This window comes from Patella vulgata, chromosome 6 (assembly GCF_932274485.2).
Source record: "Patella vulgata chromosome 6, xgPatVulg1.2, whole genome shotgun sequence".
NCBI classification, from domain to species: Eukaryota; Metazoa; Mollusca; class Gastropoda; family Patellidae; genus Patella; species Patella vulgata.
This window is the reverse complement of record NC_065884.2, coordinates 18,373,928-18,392,925: the sequence shown is the minus strand read 5'-3', so window position 1 is coordinate 18,392,925 and position 18,998 is coordinate 18,373,928. Positions and strand designations below refer to the sequence as shown.

The 18,998-nt window shown below is 33.8% G+C and overlaps 1 protein-coding gene across 6 annotated transcripts in view; it reads right to left on the bottom strand.

The window, feature by feature from the left end:
• Positions 1-18,998, bottom strand: part of LOC126825186 (MAP kinase-activating death domain protein) — a 60,478-nt gene that overhangs the window by 22,357 nt on the left and 19,123 nt on the right. For 4 of the 6 annotated variants that reach the window (XM_050554678.2, XM_050554679.2, XM_050554682.2 and 1 more), the window contains exons 9-21: positions 11,664-11,822; positions 10,068-10,284; positions 9,170-9,280; positions 8,162-8,367; positions 7,897-7,970; positions 6,904-7,129; positions 6,325-6,442; positions 5,282-5,347; positions 4,552-4,666; positions 4,021-4,207; positions 1,908-2,099; positions 1,520-1,631; positions 161-271 (exon numbers count right to left, since the gene is read on the bottom strand). In XM_050554678.2, coding sequence (XP_050410635.1) covers positions 161-271; positions 1,520-1,631; positions 1,908-2,099; positions 4,021-4,207; positions 4,552-4,666; positions 5,282-5,347; positions 6,325-6,442; positions 6,904-7,129; positions 7,897-7,970; positions 8,162-8,367; positions 9,170-9,280; positions 10,068-10,284; positions 11,664-11,822 — 1,894 coding nt within the window. The remainder of the gene's footprint in view (positions 1-160; positions 272-1,519; positions 1,632-1,907; positions 2,100-4,020; positions 4,208-4,551; positions 4,667-5,281; positions 5,348-6,324; positions 6,443-6,903; positions 7,130-7,896; positions 7,971-8,161; positions 8,368-9,169; positions 9,281-10,067; positions 10,285-11,663; positions 11,823-18,998) is intronic. The other 2 variants (XM_050554681.2, XM_050554683.2) reach the window with 2 other exon arrangements.

Genomic DNA, 18,998 nt, shown 5'->3' with positions numbered 1-18,998 from the left:
GCAGATTAATGTAATTTTATATAATTATTTAATATAGAAGTAGACAACCTTTTGGTTTTATTTAAATGGCTGATATAAGTTGACTGATAGATTAGACAACAGTTGACAATATTTATTAGTGGTTTGGACCATCACAGTTAGTGTTTAGTGTACTACTTGCCTGTTTCAGAACTGGGACTAGGGGTAGATAACTCATGTAACGGCTCGTTGCTAGGGGCTCCAGGAGGAGATGGTCTCTCGCGTTCAAATGACCAATCACTCTGTTTTGATCCTACAGAGTAATACGTAGTGTTTAAAACTAACAAAAGGATTTATAAAGATGTTAATACAACCTAACACATCTATGGCTGACACACTATACGCTACCTTTAGTTTAAAACAGAGTATGTAAAAATGAATCTTCATATAAGTGTCAACAGTATATAAAGCTAGTACGTGGCCTGAATATTTTAATTTGATGTGACCAACAAGTTGCCCACAAGCATAATCTTAGAAACCGATAAAATGAAACGAGGGTTTACCGTCTAAGTTTTATGCACCAACCTGGCTACTGAAGACGGGCATACTCCAAGCAGTGTGCTATGAGGGCAACTTTGTATACATTTATTCTGATTTGCTAATGTCAGAGATCTTAATGTAGTCGCACTCTTCTCTTTTGTCATTTTAGTCAGTAGGGGGTGTCTCCTTAAACAAACAGCTCCATAGTAATCAAGGCAGACTACGTCACTGTACTTTTCATACTTGACAATGTGAAGATGATCTATTCTAAATAATTTCCATAATAATGGATATTTCCAAAATTATATGCAAAGATCTAATCAATATAATGAGTTATAGGTCAAGGACAGTGCAAAATATGTGATCCAAATGCATTGTGCTAGTCATCAATACACCATCTTGACACATCTGACAAATACAGTCTCATCATTGCTTGCAAGGGTTGGTGAAAAAAAAAAGTATAAGCACAAAAACATATCATTCAGTCAGTATGTCAACCACAAAAGTGAACTGGTTTTAATCAGATGTACTTTAATATAATATATTGTGAACAGCTAGGTCTTACATAACATATATAATATCTTATTTGAAGACCGTTTTATTAACATCACTAATTGAACTAACTATTCTATAATTGTGAAGAACATAATTAGGATATACCTACAGAATTCTAGGCATGAACTAGCCACTACAAACTATCTATGTCTAACAGGGCAATAAACTTATAGAAATGGATGAATTTGATGATATGACATAATCATGCTAATTAAAACGAGATAGAAGAATGATTCCAAATTTCTAAGTCATGCCAATTCTAATCTCATAATAAAAATGAAATATAGCATTTGAAAAAAAAAAATAAAGTTGATGACTCAATGATAGAGGGTGAATCTAATTTGAACCATACTTTAGGTAGGATAATAAAAAAAGCTTTAATAAAATAAATTATTTAAAAGCAGTGCTAATTAAACTACACTGAAAGCTTCTAACATACAGAGACAGGTTTGTAAATACATCATACCTATAGAAGCCACCACATTGTCATCTTGAAGACTTTTGGCATCAGATATCATCGACTGACAATAATCATCTCGCGATGTTAAACTGTCATGGCTACCATAAAATGGCGGCACCTATAAATAAATTAACAATATGCGACATTAAAGGCACTTTACTAAATATGTAATGATATACAAAGAACTTTGTGGAGTTTTTTTTTTTTGTCCCATCCAAACAACAAGACAGACTTCAAATGGGCTAGTTTGGGATAATATGATCCGAAAAAGGTCACCAGTTTTATAGAATTAGCTGTTTTAGATTAAACTGTCCGAAATGTACCATACTTAAAAATGTCTGGAGGTAAAAACTCTGATTTGAAAACTATTGCGATAAAATAAAAGTAGACTTACATCTGGTGTTAAACTTGATTCATTTTTATAAGCAGATGGTTCTCTATACCAATAATGTGTGTGTGCTATTTCTAACACCATATAGGCACTAGCAGCCCCACCAAGACCATGATTCTGAAACGTTCTTTCTAGACCATGTATTATAGCTTTTAACATCGCTAACATTCCTTTGAACACTTGTCGTGGTACACACTATTACAGAGTAAAAAAATAAAAAAGATAACTTTCCATGGAACACCTTTAGTTTAAACCAGCGGCTGCCAGGCAGGATACGCCCACATTTTCGAGAGATGGATAGAGAACAAGCTAAAAAGAAGGTGATTTTTCCTACTATCAAGGGCCATAATTCAGGAAATTACAATTCAATATGCGCGAATATCGAAAGGAACTGAGATCTTTGTGTTATAAACTTACATTTCAAGTTTCAACAAAATTGGATAAAAATTGTGACCTCTAAGGGTCCACAACCTTGATATACCATATTTTTTACGCTATTTGAGAACGAACGGCAGCCATTATATCTGTCAATTTTGGGCCGATTTTCACGAAATTCGAACTCAACCTTCCTTAGGGTGTAACGGTGATATAATAATACGGTTTATTAAATCGGATAAAAATTATGACCTCTATAGGGTCCACAAGCTAAAAACGCGATTTTTCGTACAATCAGGGGCCATAATTCAGGAAGTTCTGGTCCGATATGCGCGAAGATCAAAAGGAACCGAGATCTTTGGGTTATAAACTTACATTTCAAGTTTCAAAAAAATCGGATAAAAATTGTGACCTCTATAAGGTCCACAACCTTGATATACCATATTCTTAAGCTATTTGAGAACGAACGGCGGCCATTTTGTCTGTCAATTTTGGGCCGATTTTCACGCAAATTCAAACTCAACCTTCCTTAGGGTGTAACGGTGATATAATAATACGTTTTTTTAAATCGGATAAAAATTATGACCTCTATAGGGTCCACAAGCTAAAAACGTGATTTTACGTACAATCAGGGGCCATAATTCAGGAAGTTACAGTCCGATATACGCGAATATCGAAAGGAAACGAGATCTTTGGGTTATAAACTTACATTTCAATTTTCAACAAAATCGGATAAAAATTGTGACCTCTATAGGGTCCACAACCTTGATATACCATATTTTTACGCTATTTGAGAACGAACGGCGGCCATTTTGTCTGTCAATTTTGGGCCGATTTTCATGAAATTCAAACTCAACCTTCCTTAGGGTGTAACGGTGATATAATAATACAGTTTTTTAAATCGGATAAAAATTATGACCTCTATAGGGTCCACAAGCTAAAAACGCGATTTTTCGTACAATCAGGGGCCATAATTGAGGAAGTTACGGTCCGATATGCGCGAATATCGAAAGGAACCAAGTTCTTTGGGTTATAAACTTATATTTCAAGTTTCAAAAAAATCGGATAAAAATTGTGACCTCTATAGGGTCCACTAGCTAAAAACGTGATTTTTCGTACAATCAGGGGCCATAATCCATGAAGTTTCGATCCGATACATGCCAATATCGAAAGCAGCCAAGATCTTTTGGGGATAAACCTATATTTCAAGTTTCATCAAAATCGGATAAACCTATATTTCAAGTTTCATCAAAATCGGATAAGAATTGTGACCTGTAGAGAGTCCACAAACAATTGTGGACGGACGAATGGACGGACAGGGGCGACGGCATAATACGTTCACATGAAAATGTGGGCGTATAAAAAACAAAACAATGATTCAAGTAAAATTCACAATTTTCGTGGAGACCCGTTTATAGTGTATAAAGATTTGAACAATACAATCTAATTAAAACACAGATCCTATTTCGTTTCATTTTTTATTGTTCAAAATTATGTTTTACTTGTCTTTACTACACTAGGATCTGGAAGAGTTGTTATATCACCGGCGTTCTGGTTGGAGTGAGGGATTAGCCAATGAAACGATCTGTTACGGCAAGTTGTTGGCGTGTGATGCACGGAACTGAGGGTAATCCACTAGAAACGTCAACACTGATTAATCAACAGATATAATATATGCCATTTCTACATTTCTCAAAATTTATTGGTTCTATTTTCATATTTTAAAATAAATTAAACTCACCACATCATCTATATGTACTGATTCATCTGTTAATTTCTTATCTAGATTTTTATTTAAACGGCTAACTACAAAGTTGCGATAATTTTCATCTTCCATAAGAGTTTTTATTTTACCCATTTTTAACCAACTTGTTCCTTGGCCCTCCATAACAGAATTTACAACATCTTTTAAAAACTGTTGATTTTCACTATAAAAATAAATAGAACACAATGGTAATACGAAAAGAATGACATGGATGTAGTAATTGTAAAAGGTCCAGTTGGCTGGTCCTTATTTAATGAGTAAGAATAAGGGACAGAATGAGAAATGGGGTTTAACATTCACTCAACTGAAACAATATGATTTTGAGAATAACATGGTATGTTTTATTTCAATAATTTTCTTACATGCAGGTCTTTAGCAGGGGGAGGAAACCAAAGAACCCAGGGAAAACCATTGTGGTTAAACGCAACATGTAAAAATAAGACTGAACACAGTAGATGGCAGACTGATAAAATATGGTTACAAATCTACTAGGAAAAATTAGTTTACCTATTTGAAGAATTTCTAACATCAGCTGGTGAAGGTTTGATTCCTTCTGTTTTTTTCTTGATACTAGCTGCATGTTTTACTAATCCAGATTTCTCAACAGAAGCTTTTCGATTACCTTAAATAGAAAATTAAACTTTATACTTTAACATCTATAGTACATTACTATTCAATATTACTTAAATCCACAAAACACTCTAGTGTTGTAGAAAAGACATTTGCATTAACGACAGGTAAAATTCAGGTTATCCTTATATTATAATCACTATTTGAAAACAAATCACAAGTGACCTAGATGGGTTCAATGACAACTTGACACAAGATAGGTTATTTCAGACAGAAAGACAGATAGAGAGAAATGGGGATTAACTAGGTCCTTTCGGGACTAACATACGGTTCAATTTTTATTTCATTAATTTGCTTGCACATAGGGGTCCTTAGCAGAGCGAGAAAACCGGAGGACCTAGAGAAAACCCACGGGGTTGGACAGACAACCCTACTCCTTGTCATGTACAAGCAGGGAATCAAAACCATGCCACTTGACTCAATGACAGACCTCATGATGCACACGCATTAGCCACACGGCCACCCAACCCGCCAGATTATCTAAGGACATATCATACATCTTTATTTCATTAATTAGTTTGAGAAAGGTGTCATCAGAAGTTGGAGGTAGTGGTAACTGGAGAGCTAAGAGAAAACTCTCTGGGTATCATTGAAGAAATATATGTACCTAGAGGTGTAAAAGGTTTGGATGGTGGTTTGTTTGATGTACTATTATTACCAGGTTTATTACCACCTATAATAAACAAAATATACAGAACATTATACATTTATTCATATGCCCTACAATATATCTAATTAAAATACATATGTAACACCATCTTTTGATGTTGGCATACCATTATTTCAATCGTAATTTTTTATACTAGATGAAATATTGGTCTCATGTGACAATTTCATTGAATGCACCTGTGGGATAGTGTCTGTAATTTAAGTTGTTTAAATATATTGATACTGCATGACCAATGCATCAATAAACATTTTATGATATATGAGTCCCTAATGAATATCATTTATAATTTTCACTTAAAATGATTCATGTATGTAATATCATTGTATTCATACATTGATCAATATCTACATCTCATAACAATATATCAACTCTAACATTTAAAGTGACATTTTAAATATATCCATTCTAGATATTGTAAACTCTATCAACTCTCATAATTAAAGTGGCTCTTCAACTACAGGATGCAGTCTGGCATAGTTCCTAATAGTTTAAACATTTTCAAGATTAATTTGGTACTTCACTGCAACATAAATACTGATCATCATTTAAGGGATTTTAAATTACTTATAAACTACAATATTGTCATAGTTGTATGTCTAAAAGTAATATCAGTATTTACTTCAAGATATGATGAGTTGCAAACATTCAGCATCCTCTGCAGTAGATATAAACAAGCCAGTGCCACCTTTTAAGTATTGGGTAAAACCTTTTTAGGGACCTATTTTTATTTTGATTGAATCCAAGCTGAGGGATTATCTATCACTGAAATTCTGATTTTTTCTTAATCTAATGATAAATAATCAATTTGAGTCCATTTTAGCATGGATTACGCCATGAAAAATTAGATATTGTCAAAAACATAACTCAATCAGGATCGGCAAGTTTAACTGATTTATTGTAAAGATAGAATGACAGACAAATTGATTAATAAATTCATGTAACATTAAGCAATGTAAGCATCCTAAATTATTATTACTCACCAAATAATTCTGACATTGTATGTGTAGCTGACTGGGCCATATCTGTTAATTCGTTACTTATGGTAGATATGATAGATGATGGGGAGGAGGATCTGTCAGAATCTTGATCACTTATACTCTATAATAACAATATAACACAGTGAAAGAATATAGTCTACAATAATACAGTGAAAGAAAATGATCACCACTGTTTTTAATGTGTAGTGTCATTTTGCATAAATAAATCTCTTTCGCTTGAACACTTATAAAAAATGCTTCTCATAGAAGTATCATATAACACAAGTATTTTATTCAAATCACAACATACTCAAGCTTGGAAATAAGGCTCTTGTCACAGACACTGTCATGTACAAATTCACGCTTTGCCAGGTACAATCCTTATAGCGCCTGTCTTTTTTTCAAGCACAGATTTGTCTATCTCCAGTATTTTCAAAGGTAATTTTAATACATGTCGTGGTTCAAAGGTACTAGTGCGGACGACATCTTGTTAGATAAAATAAAAATCATTATCTTCAGGCATTTGTTACTCACTGAGCCACTGTCGCTCTGTGTTGTGTTAAAATGATATAAAATACTTACCGGGACTCGTAAATTGCCTTTAATAGCAGATGGTCCAGATGAACCAGAAATACTTCCTCTCTGTGCCCGCATCATATTTGGATTAGGTGGAATAAGAGCTAATAACGGTTTGGGCTTTTCATACACATCAAATGCAGAATTAGTACTTTTAGTAAAAGAAGGTAATTTAGGACTTCTTGGTGGAAGATCTACAGACGCTGGACTTCCTGCTCCAAAATTATCGTTCCTGTAATACAATAATAAATGTCTAATTATTGAATAATTCAAATTTATCAGGTTATTATAAAGTCTGTTATATGCTGGGTACTTCTCCATATACACTTCAGCATTTCTGTGATGAAAGACTAAGAAATTATCAAATAATTATTTGCAAACAAAATATATGTCATAATTTCTGACATACTCCTGCAATTTAGAATATTCGGCTGACAGTTCAGACCATGGTTTATGTTTTAAAATTTTGCCCGTCAAATATTTTTAGTTAGAGTCAACAGGGGCCAAAATTGGATTACTTCAAGTTGTTGTCAACTTCAGGAAATAGAGTCAATTAGCTTCCAATCTGTTTAACAGGCTTCCGTAAAAATAGTTCTTGACATTAAATTTGTGTACAGTTTTAAGTTCATGACAATAATATTTCTCAATAATTCCCTGTCATCATTCATACAATAGCAAATAAAAGCGTGATATCCATGGTAAGAATATCCAAACATTGTTTATCTTCTTTATATAAACTGTTTTAAATTATATTGATAGCTTAATCAATAATCAAAAGGCTTAGCAGATTTACATTAATTATCAGGTCTTGTTATCTATTATTCATGCATGCATAAATTAGGCAGTTTTCTCACCAAATTTACATAACCTTATTTGGCATGTGGTCTTTTATAGTAAAAGAGATCAAAGTATGGGGGAATCCCATTTTCGCTAAGTTAGTTATATTTGTAGTTTTCAAAACTACTCTACTCCTTCTCAGAAAATAGAAAGGATACAAACCGGCTTGGTGTGAGACTCGTTGCTGTTACATTCCCAGAATCATAACGGAATACATGACCATCATTTTCATCCTCCTGTAAACAGAAATACGTTTCAATAACTACTCCAGGCAACTTTTAAACAAATCGGCCACATTTTCTAAAATTGTTATATTTAACTACTTTCTACTTCAAGTGCAGACACAGGAATTCTGAAAAGTGGGGGTGACAAAATGAGGTCCCTGGTACTAAAAACTATAAAATGCACAGATCTTAAAAATGAATACCTCTAAATCTTTAGGACTCCTATCTCTAGGTATATTATCGCTGTATGTAGGACTTGAAGAGGCTGACGAACTTACATCACTATCTTCAGGCATAGACAATGCGGAATCACTGTTAGTAGCATTCACATCAGGAACATGCAGTTTATCAGGAGGACAGAATACCTTCGACTCATCTACTGCTAGTATTTGGTTTTCAGGGAGAAAAGCTGTTAAAAGGGGAGGGATGTTTAGTTTATTGTTAGAAACATTCTACATTCCATTTAAGGACTAAATTATGATGGAAAGACAACTCATTTCCTTCGGTTTTTAATTAATAATTGATTGAAAGGTGCTGTAATACAAGATTTCGGAGATAACACGTTTTACTTGATAAGTAACATCATTTCAATGTTATGTTCTTCATAAATCATACAGCAGTTAAGCTCAGTGTTAATAAAGAAATTCCAAAAACACAGTCGTTATCTTATAAGTTTATCAGAAATAGATTTTAAAACTTATTTTTTTAATAGGTAAACTTGTGAAAAACACAAGTGACTCTGATTAGAAAGAGAATCAACCAAATATCTAACAAACGAGAGATACAAAACAATTTGAGTCAAACAACTAAACAGTTATCAACGAAATACTGTATCAAATAATATAGTTCATTCACTTGGGACAAACAGCATATATATAGAACACACTACACAATGTAGACAATGTGATAAATTGTGCAACACTGTCTATTTTGTTTATGACCAACTTGGTTCTCGGAAGAAAATGTATATTTTGTAATCATTGGTTAATGTTAATTCAAGTATCATTCATAGAAAGATTATATATCATTCATGCACTAACCTCATCACATTAAATTATGAGTCATGTATAATATTAATATAATATTCCATACAATTATAATATACCAGTCTATGAAATAGAATTATTGTTAATAATATTTTATATTAGTCTATATATCTACATGGTGGAATCCCATTATTTATAATAATATACATGTAAGGCAATAATTACCTGGTGTTTCGCCATCTATTTCACTATTAACCATATCAGTGACAAAATCACTTAATGATGAATAAGATGAACTTGTACTCTCTGCACCTTCACTATCACTACCACTTTCATCTATAATATATACATTATTAGCATTTTACTTAAACTTTAAACAGTCTTCATTAGCACTTTTAGAATTAAATCAAATATTCAAACTTCACATTTCGATGAATCTTAAGTTTAGCTTTTTAATCATACTATATTTACTGTAAACTAAGACAAAACAAACTCAACAAAAGTTTACTATATCGTACCATAAGACAATATTTTAAAACGAAACAGGGCCCAAAGATAACAGAAGACAAAAGAGAGAGAGAGAGAGAGAGATATGGGGTTCAACATCCACGAAATACTAGCTAAGTCAAATCAGGACTAAGATATCGTTCAATTTTATCTCAGTAATTCGCTTGCAGATAGGGTTCTAAAATACAATACTTCCTATAGCTGATGAAAGTGGAAAAACACAAGCACTAATTCGGTCAAATACAGTAAATGAGAAATAAATAAATCCAAGACAGAGAATAATTAAATAATATAATAAATATTTCAATTCTGATATATTTTCTAATTTTACTTATTGACAATACAGGAAAAACTACAGGACAGAACAAAAACAAGGGAAAGAACAAATAATAAAGATGGTACTTAAGATACAAAGTCTGAGTTCAGGGCAATCAAAAAAACCCAAAACAATTGTATTTAAGGAAAACATTCATGTGGGGACATGGGAATGTCAATTCATCAAACAATCTTATGTCAAATACTTGTCTGGGTCAGTTATAAATATATCACCATTAAATTCCTAGCTGATCAGCATTAATAATTTAATATCAACTGCCGACAGCAGGATATTAATTACCTGTAGGTATTTCATCACTAAGAACGTCCGATACAGATGTCAGAGCTGCTCCTAAACTGGAGTTGGGATCGTAGACGTGAAATTCCACTGATTGTAGTTGGTGGGCATACCATTTTGGTTTATCTCCTATTAAAGATGGATCATATACACCGGTCTGTACACGAAGATAAACCAGATTTTGAGGACATAATGACCATTCTGCATAGTATTCAACAGCCTACAATGTACATTAATTGTATTGTCATTAATACCCCCCAAAAAGATGATTGTAGCAGACAGTCATTCTGTCTGCAAAAGTTTGAATAATTCATTAAACATATGAATAATGGAATTAAATTAACTTCCTTTTATTATCCCTTTTAAAAAAAACAGACGACAGGAAATCTTACGTAACAAGAGACGACACAGAACAAGTGAAGCAGGAGATGGAATTTTCATAATAATCACATTAACTCCTACGATACAGTATTTTGTTCAGTTAATCATAATGTCATTGTTTATTTCCCCCTTGTTCAGTTAATCATAATGTCATTGTTTATTTCCCCCTCCCCTCCCTACAAATGACATTTACCTACAATAAAAAGCAGAAATCAATATAACCTGTTTACAGGTATGTATATATTAACATATCTATATAACACCCACACCCAAAATATTTAACACACATGTTCATGAGGATAAACAATTAATGTTCAGTTTTATGTGATTTAGATACCGTTACGTAGAATGTATAAAACTGGAACAAGCATTACACTGTGTATATAATTTGAGGTCCAGTGCTATTGATCAGTGACCCAGATATTTTCAGTGAAAAAGACTGATTAGGGCCTACTGTATTAGAATTTGCAGTCTTATATTCACAGAGGTCACAACACATACAGTATACTCTCTAATTTGCTTTTTACTTAATAGTAATAATACTAGGATTTAAGACAAGCTCATAGTTTTTGTCTGAATACGAAAGTGTTTAAATTATGCAGATTATTAAATGAAAACACTACAGGGCTAAAATACAACAATATGTGTTTAAATAATTGCTGTTTCTTTTTAAAGCATTATTAACCTTGAAATTATCAACTATTTTTTAACAGTATTTAGCCAACAGTGGTTATTAAGAAGAATAACAATAAGTAATGACTTATGTAAATCACTTTTTTAAGGCCCTCATGAATATTATGTTAATTTACAGTTGATTTGAAATTCCCACATTCAACATTAAATAAACTTTATATACAATTATAAATCTGTAATCTTGCATCTGGCACCAATTTCTTGCACTAAGAATAGTAAAACTAAAATCACAAATAGTGCCTTGTTATTGATTTTAAATTAATGTCCCAGGTTGGTTGTTAATCATTCATAAAATATACAAATTTGCTGATCAGTAATATTTTTGCTTAAAGGAACACAAATAAAGGGGGGCAGGGGGTGAATATTTTGAGACTAATACAGAACAGTAACTCTATTTAAATATTCTACTTAAGCAGCTTTGAGTTTGAGCCCACATTGACTCAGTAAGTAAGATGCTGGCTCGGTTACTCGTGAAATAAATGATGGGTAGTAGGTTGCATCTTCTACAATAAGAAAAATAATTACCTGTGTTCTGGCAAGACGAACAGAAAAATGTGTTCTAATCTGTCGAGATTTAAGAAAACTGTACAACTGAAAGGCCACTACTGGTCGCGGGTATAAACGTAATGTGCGTGTGTGTTCACAGAAATTCCCTAAAATGTTGGTGGAGTTGAAGAATCTGATCTGAAAAAAAAAAACACAATTACATGTGTGAAGTCTATTTTCATTGATGTCTTATTCATCAAGACTATGGTTTGGAATGAGATACTTCGGTGTAAAGGTGATACAACTCATGTGAAACTAATGATTCCTACACTTAATGCCCTGTTAAATGACATCATTAGCATTTATTAATTTATTCATTTAATATTTGGTGTTTAAAATCATAATATATATATGTATTTATCAAGTTCCCGATGAAACTATTTATTGAAGTAGTGATGAAACTTTTAAGATCAGTTAGCATGTTTGTTGATTAATTTTTAAATCATTTCTGGCTTAATGTGTCAACAGATTGTCATGCCACAAAACAATTCAACACATAGAATCTAATTAAATCGACAATTTATGTTTTTGACCCAAATAAAAGTAGACTAAAGCGATAAAATATAATATTTTGAACAGCTATTTAAATATTAAAGCTAGGCATAAAAAGCATATGTGTGTGTGTGTGAGTTAGACAGAGAGAGGGGCTAAGTCCATTCCATATAAACTATGTCATTTCAGGACTAACATTGTACAATTTTATTTCACTTATTTGCATGTACAGTATTTAGAAGTGGGAGGAAACCCAGAAGACCCAGAGGACCCAGAGGAAACCTGCAAGGTTGGGCAGGCAACCCTACCACATTTCATGGCAATTATCTCAATGACAGAATGTATGACTTAAATCACACGTTATACAACTCAATCATTCAACCACTGAATATTCAATATTCAAATACAAAAAAATTATCTTTGCTTAGCTACACCAGGATAACTAAATACATAATCATTAATCATGTGTCTGTAGCCTCAAGAGAGTCCACACATAAATCCATCAGAATATGTAATATGATTCTCATTTAAGGCAATTCTCCAAGGCTTTTATTTGCAAGCAGATAAGAAATGTTACAGTTCAGTTGAGGATTTGTTATATATATAAATTAGCATCATTTCTTCACTGACGATAGAAACCACCAAAAATCAATAAGTAGTCCTCTATTGATTAGATAAGGTATTGCGACATTTATCTTTAAAGGCGGTTTTTAACATGAAATATACAAAGATGTCTAAAGGGCAGGAGTTAAATGTTTGATTATCAAGCCTCCATATTGGTACCCACGCATAAAAATCACCTTTTATAATGAAGGATGAATTTGCATTTGAACTGATAAATTAAACGAAGACCCAGTTATTTATGAGGAAGGTTACATATATAATCAAGAACTATTTTTTTGACGCAGTCTGTTAGTATTAAAGGTAATAGAAGCCTATTGGCCATATTTCCTGAAAGTGTCTGGTTTATACTATTCTATTGGTAAAAGACTAAGGCTTTACCCAATTTGAGTACAATTGATATGAAACTTGATATGTTTGTGCATTGAATAATTGTCTTTGATTTTGATGAGATGTCACAATTCCAAGATGGCTGGTTCCTGGTTCATAGTTCGGTCATACTTGTTAATAAGCTTCAAAATAAGACCTTTATGAATACCCTATATCATGATAAGCATTGGTTACATCACTGTGATCAACATTTATTTGGCAATAAAAATGATTCTCCTACAGGTAAATAAAATCTACTGGTGTTATATTTATAATCTAGGACACACTGTGTTTTATTATAAACACACAAGTATAAGCTATAAAATTATTTTATTGATATACAAATGTAGGTATAAAATCAATATAGTACAGGAATGTTTATATAAACCCTGAATATTTCACTATATAATATCGGCCAGCTTCTAATCTTTATAGGATCAACTTCTAGTGACGAAAGAGTCTTTATTGAAATCTAGATACATTTTTAAAAGCTTGTTTACGCAGCTACAATACGTGATCAAGTTACTGCCAAAAAATTAAATATTTGAGCTTAGACTAAAATGTTTAAAGCAGAGATCACAGTTCCGTGAGCTAAACAGAAAAAGTCACTGATTTAGGCATATGGTCCAATTGCAATGTGAATCAATTAACATCTGTGCCAGTATTGGGACTAGTTTTACCGATAATATTTGCCATTTTTAATATTTATTATATGAAATAATTAAATGAGTATATATGTACCAGATTTCATGGGGTGGGCAATTCCAGCGTTATTCATGTTACATTTAAAGAACCCCATCCATATTGAGATTAAAGACTACAATCTACATTGATATGTTAAATATTGTGTATGGGCATCCATCAGTGATGGAAGGAAATAATAAGATAGACTGAACAAAAATGAAATAATTTTTTTGGGTGACATCTGAAAAACATGGTGTTACTCATGTTACATGAAATGGACACCAAAATTTTGATGTTTTGTTTGCACATAAATATTACCTTCAAGTCTAATCTCTTATTTATAATAAGTATTTATTGCAATAGGTATGGATGTTATTAAGTTATTTCTTTGCAATAAAGTATAAATATATGAAAAGGATCTGATTTTTTTTAAATGAAGTGTGTAGAAAATGTTGTTACTCACGTTACGTTACTCACGTTACATTCATTTTGTAAAAACAAAACTAAAGAATACTTAAATAAAACTTTATAAGTGATGACATGTTTCAGGATAAGTTCAAATAAATCCAACCACAGATATATAAAAAGTTCGCTAGAATTTTTACAATTTCTTTACAATTCCAAACCCTAAAGAATATATAGACCAGACAAACATAAAAAAAATGGTTCTAATTGCTGTTTCATTTTTCACTAACCATGTCCTGCACATTTGCATGGAATTGCCCGGGTGTCTTTTAATAAATCAATAGGCAAAAAGTGAAATAACCCAAATACCTTCTTTAATTTGAGGCAGCTCAATATATTGAGCCATTCAGAAATGAGGTTATGTAACTCATACAATTACAAGAAGACCACTGTTCATTATATCATAGACTTCATAATTACCAAAATAACTTTTCTTACAGTGTATGCAAATTTGTAGACAAAGTTATCCAGGCATTAAGATAGTGAGGGATTATGTAAGATTCTTATAAAGAGCAGACCGTTCTCATTATATAGTTTAACGAGAGCACCGCTAACGCTGCAATATACGTCCACATTCCAGCTTTGATCGATATGGTACTTTTTAAAATGAAGAGAATGAAATATGAAATGGCTGTAATGGGATCAGAGGCAAAGAAGGCTAGGCGTTGGGTTTGTTTTTCCAAATTTACTGACAAAGTACTAACAAAAAAGTGGGTGTGACACTGCCCCAAGAGGTCGGGGCAAGCCTCAAAATAAATAGTCGCTGTCTTTACGGTATAAGAAATAAATAAGTTCTAAGATGATCCATTCAGAATTGCAGCCTGTAGACGATAAATACAAAAAATGGGTGTGGCTCAGCCCGTAGGGGTTGGATATGGAACAATGTAAATAGTTACCACCCTGTTATTGAAATGACAACATCAATAGTTGCCGTCCTTAGGGTATAAGGAATACGTATACCAAGTTCCAAGATAATCCATTCAGAATTGTGGCCTTCGGGCGCTAAAGGCAAAAATTTGGCGTGGCACTGTCCCTGGGGCTCGGGGCATTCACCAAAATCAATAGTTGACGCCCTTAGGCTATAAGGCATACATATGCCAAGTACCAAGTTGATCCATTCAGAATTCCTGCCTGTAAACGATAAACACAAAAATTGGGAGTGGCTCTGCCCCTGGTAGTCGGGACATGCAGTTGCCGTCCTTAGGCTATAAGGAATACACATCCCAAGTTCAAAGACTATCCATTAAGAATCGTGGCATGTAGGCAACTCACAGAGACACAAAGAAAAGATGGGTGTGGCTCTGCCCCGGGGGGTTGTGCAATCACAAAAAAACAACAGGGGGCATCCTTAGGGTATAAGGAATAGGTATGCAAATTTTCAAAATAGGTATGTTAAGAATTGCGGCCAGTAGGCACACAAATATTGGGCGTGTCTCTGTCCAAGGGGGTCGGGCATACACAAAAAATAATAGAGGTCAGCCTTAGGGTATAAGGAATGAGTATAAAAAAAGTTTTCAAGAAGATCGATTAAGAATTGCAGGCTGTAAGTGACATACAGACACACAAAAAGAAAATGGGCTTGGCTCTGTCCCGGGGGGGGGGGGGGATTCACCACAAACAATAGGGATGTTCCTTAGGATAAAAGAATAAGTATGCAAAGTTTCAAGGTGATACGTTAAAGGGACAATAACACTCTTGCTGGCTTGACAGCTTTACAAAATAAAAAATAGCCTTATTCTAAGTACTAGGTGTGTTAGTGTCCTCCTACCTGTTGCGTAAATTATCCATTAAATCCTATTTTACTTGTACAGAGGGTTCAAAAATATTTTTAAATCCAAGTCACATTTGAAAAGCTTTACGTCAAGGCTTTTCAAATCATTTAGTTGAATTTTTCCAATTTTTTAAATTAGGTGTGTTAAGATGAAATTTGTATCATCAATTAATTGGAATATTGTAAAATAGTGCAATTTATTGACCAGAATAAAGATTTTTAACATATTATTCAGTTACAACAAGAGTGGTATTGAGCCTTTAAGAAATGTCGTCTGTAGATGACGAGAGAGAGAGGTGGGGTTTAAAGTCCACTAGACACAAACTAGGTCATTTCGGGACTAACATTTTTTTTTTTTAAATTTTTATTTCAATAATTCGCTTGCGCGTAGGGGTCTTTAGCAGTGGAAGGAAACCGGAGGACCCGGAGAAAACACACTAGGTCTGTAGATGACAAACAAATAAATACAAGAAATGGGCGTGGTTTTGCCACTGGGGGTCGGGCATGCACCAAAAACAATAGGGATCATCCTTAGGGTATAAGGAATTCATATGAATATTTTTCAAGACCATCAATTAAGAATTGTGGCCTGTAGGCGACACACAGACACACAAAAAGAAACTGGGCGTGGCTCTGTCCCTGGGATTTGGGCATGCACCCCAAACGATGGGGATGGTACTTAGGGTACAAAGAATAAGTATGCAAAGTTTTAAGATGATACGTTAAGAAAATGCGGCCTGTAGACGACAAACAAATACAAAAAATGGGCGTGGCTCTGCCCCTGGGGCTCGGGCATGCACCAAAAACAATAGGGATCATCCTTAGGATATAAGGAAGAAGTATGTAAAGATTCAAGATGACCACTTAAGAATTGTGGCCTGTAGACGACAAACAAACAAATACTAGAAATGGGCGTGGCTCTGCCCCTGGGGGTCGGGCATGCACCAAAAACAATAGGGATCTTCCTTGGGGTATAAGGAATAAGTATACCAAGTTTGAAGAAAATCCAGTAAGAATTGCGCCCTGTAGGCGACACAAAGACACACGAAAAGAAAATGGGAAATGGGCGTGGCTCTGCCCCTGGGGGTTGGGCATGTACCCCAAACGATAGGGATGTTCCTTAGGGTACAAAGAATGTGTATGCAAGATTATAAGTTAAGAAATGTGGCCTGTAGACGACAAACAAACAAATACTAGAAATGGGCGTGGCTCTGCCCCTGGGGGTCGGGCATGCACCAAAAACAATAGGGATCTTCCTTGGGGTATAAGGAATAAGTATACCAAGTTTGAAGAAAATCCAGTAAGAATTGCGCCCTGTAGGCGACACAAAGACACACGAAAAGAAAATGGGCGTGGCTCTGCCCCTGGGGGTTGGGCATGCACCCCAAACGATAGGGATGTTCCTTAGGGTACAAAGAATGTGTATGCAAAGTTTCAAGATTATTAGTTAAGAAATGTGGCCTGTAGACGACAAACAAACAAATACTAGAAATGGGCGTGGCTCTGCCCCGGGGGGTCGGGCATGCACCAAAAACAATAGGGATCTTCCTTGGGGTATAAGGAATAAGTATACCAAGTTTGAAGAAAATCCATGAAGAATTGCGCCCTGTAGGCGAACCACAGACACACACACACACACACACACACACACACACACACACACACATACATACATACACACACACACACACACAGACAGGGGCGACGGCATAATACGTTCACATTATGAATGTGGACGTATAAAAATAGATAATGAAAACAGAATATATTGAAAATTTCAGTCAAATAAATTAATTCTGAGCGATGTTACGTCTGTTTAAAGAAAGGCATAGTCTCAAGTTTCAATCCGTTCAAAACCACAACCATCTGATGATCTAGAGAGTTGATTATGGGCTTGTCATGTTAATAAATGTTTACTTAATAATTCATATAACATTTGAGGCCAAAAGAAAGATCTGGGCCCTTATTCACGAAAACTGAAACTAAGATACAATCGAAATTTTAAGAAATACTGCAATTCGATTGGCTGACCAATATGCAAATTGGATATATGCAAATTGATTTTACTGGTCAGCCAATCGAATTGCAGTATTTCTTAAAATTTCGATTGTATCTTAGTTTAAGTTTTCGTGAATAAGGGCCCAGCAACAGGCAGATTTTGCTCATTACATAATGTATATTTAATGAAATGATAATTGTTCTTCTTGACCTTAACTTTTCGTAAGTTGCAGTTAAGTGTTAAATGTTGTACGTTAGCCTTCACTGTTAGTAGGCTTCAATTAAATATTATCAATACATATTTGATTGGACAATTAGGTAGAGCTATATGGACTGTTACATATTATGTATGAATAATAATTTCCACTGTAAAAATAGTTCATCAACATATCCAGCAGTTATAAATTCTATGAATATTTCAGTAGTCGTAAACACATGTGAATTAATGATAATTGTATACAATATCTACTATTTTTACTTCAAAATGGAAGCAATTTTCACTCAAATTACAACATAAGCAATAACATTTCTACATTTTCTGCATTTCTGTATTAAAGTTAAATCATTTTCTTTCTCAAATCTTCAACTAGGGTTAGGTTGTCGAATGGTTTAGAGTTTAGATCATAAGATTTGCCATTGAGTCAAGTGTCATGTTTTTGATTCACTCATGCAAGAGAGGAGTAAGGTCACCACCAATCCAACCTGGTGGGTTTACCCCAGGTTCTCAGGATTCCTCCCACTGCTAAAGACCCCAACGCCAATTATTGAAATAACATTGAATAATATATTATTCTCAAAATGACCTAATTTGTGTCAAGCAGATGTTGATCCCCTATCCCTCTTGCCAGATTTAAACTGATCCAATGTGATAGAATATTGCAATGGTCCCATTAATTTAAGTTCCAATGACCAGT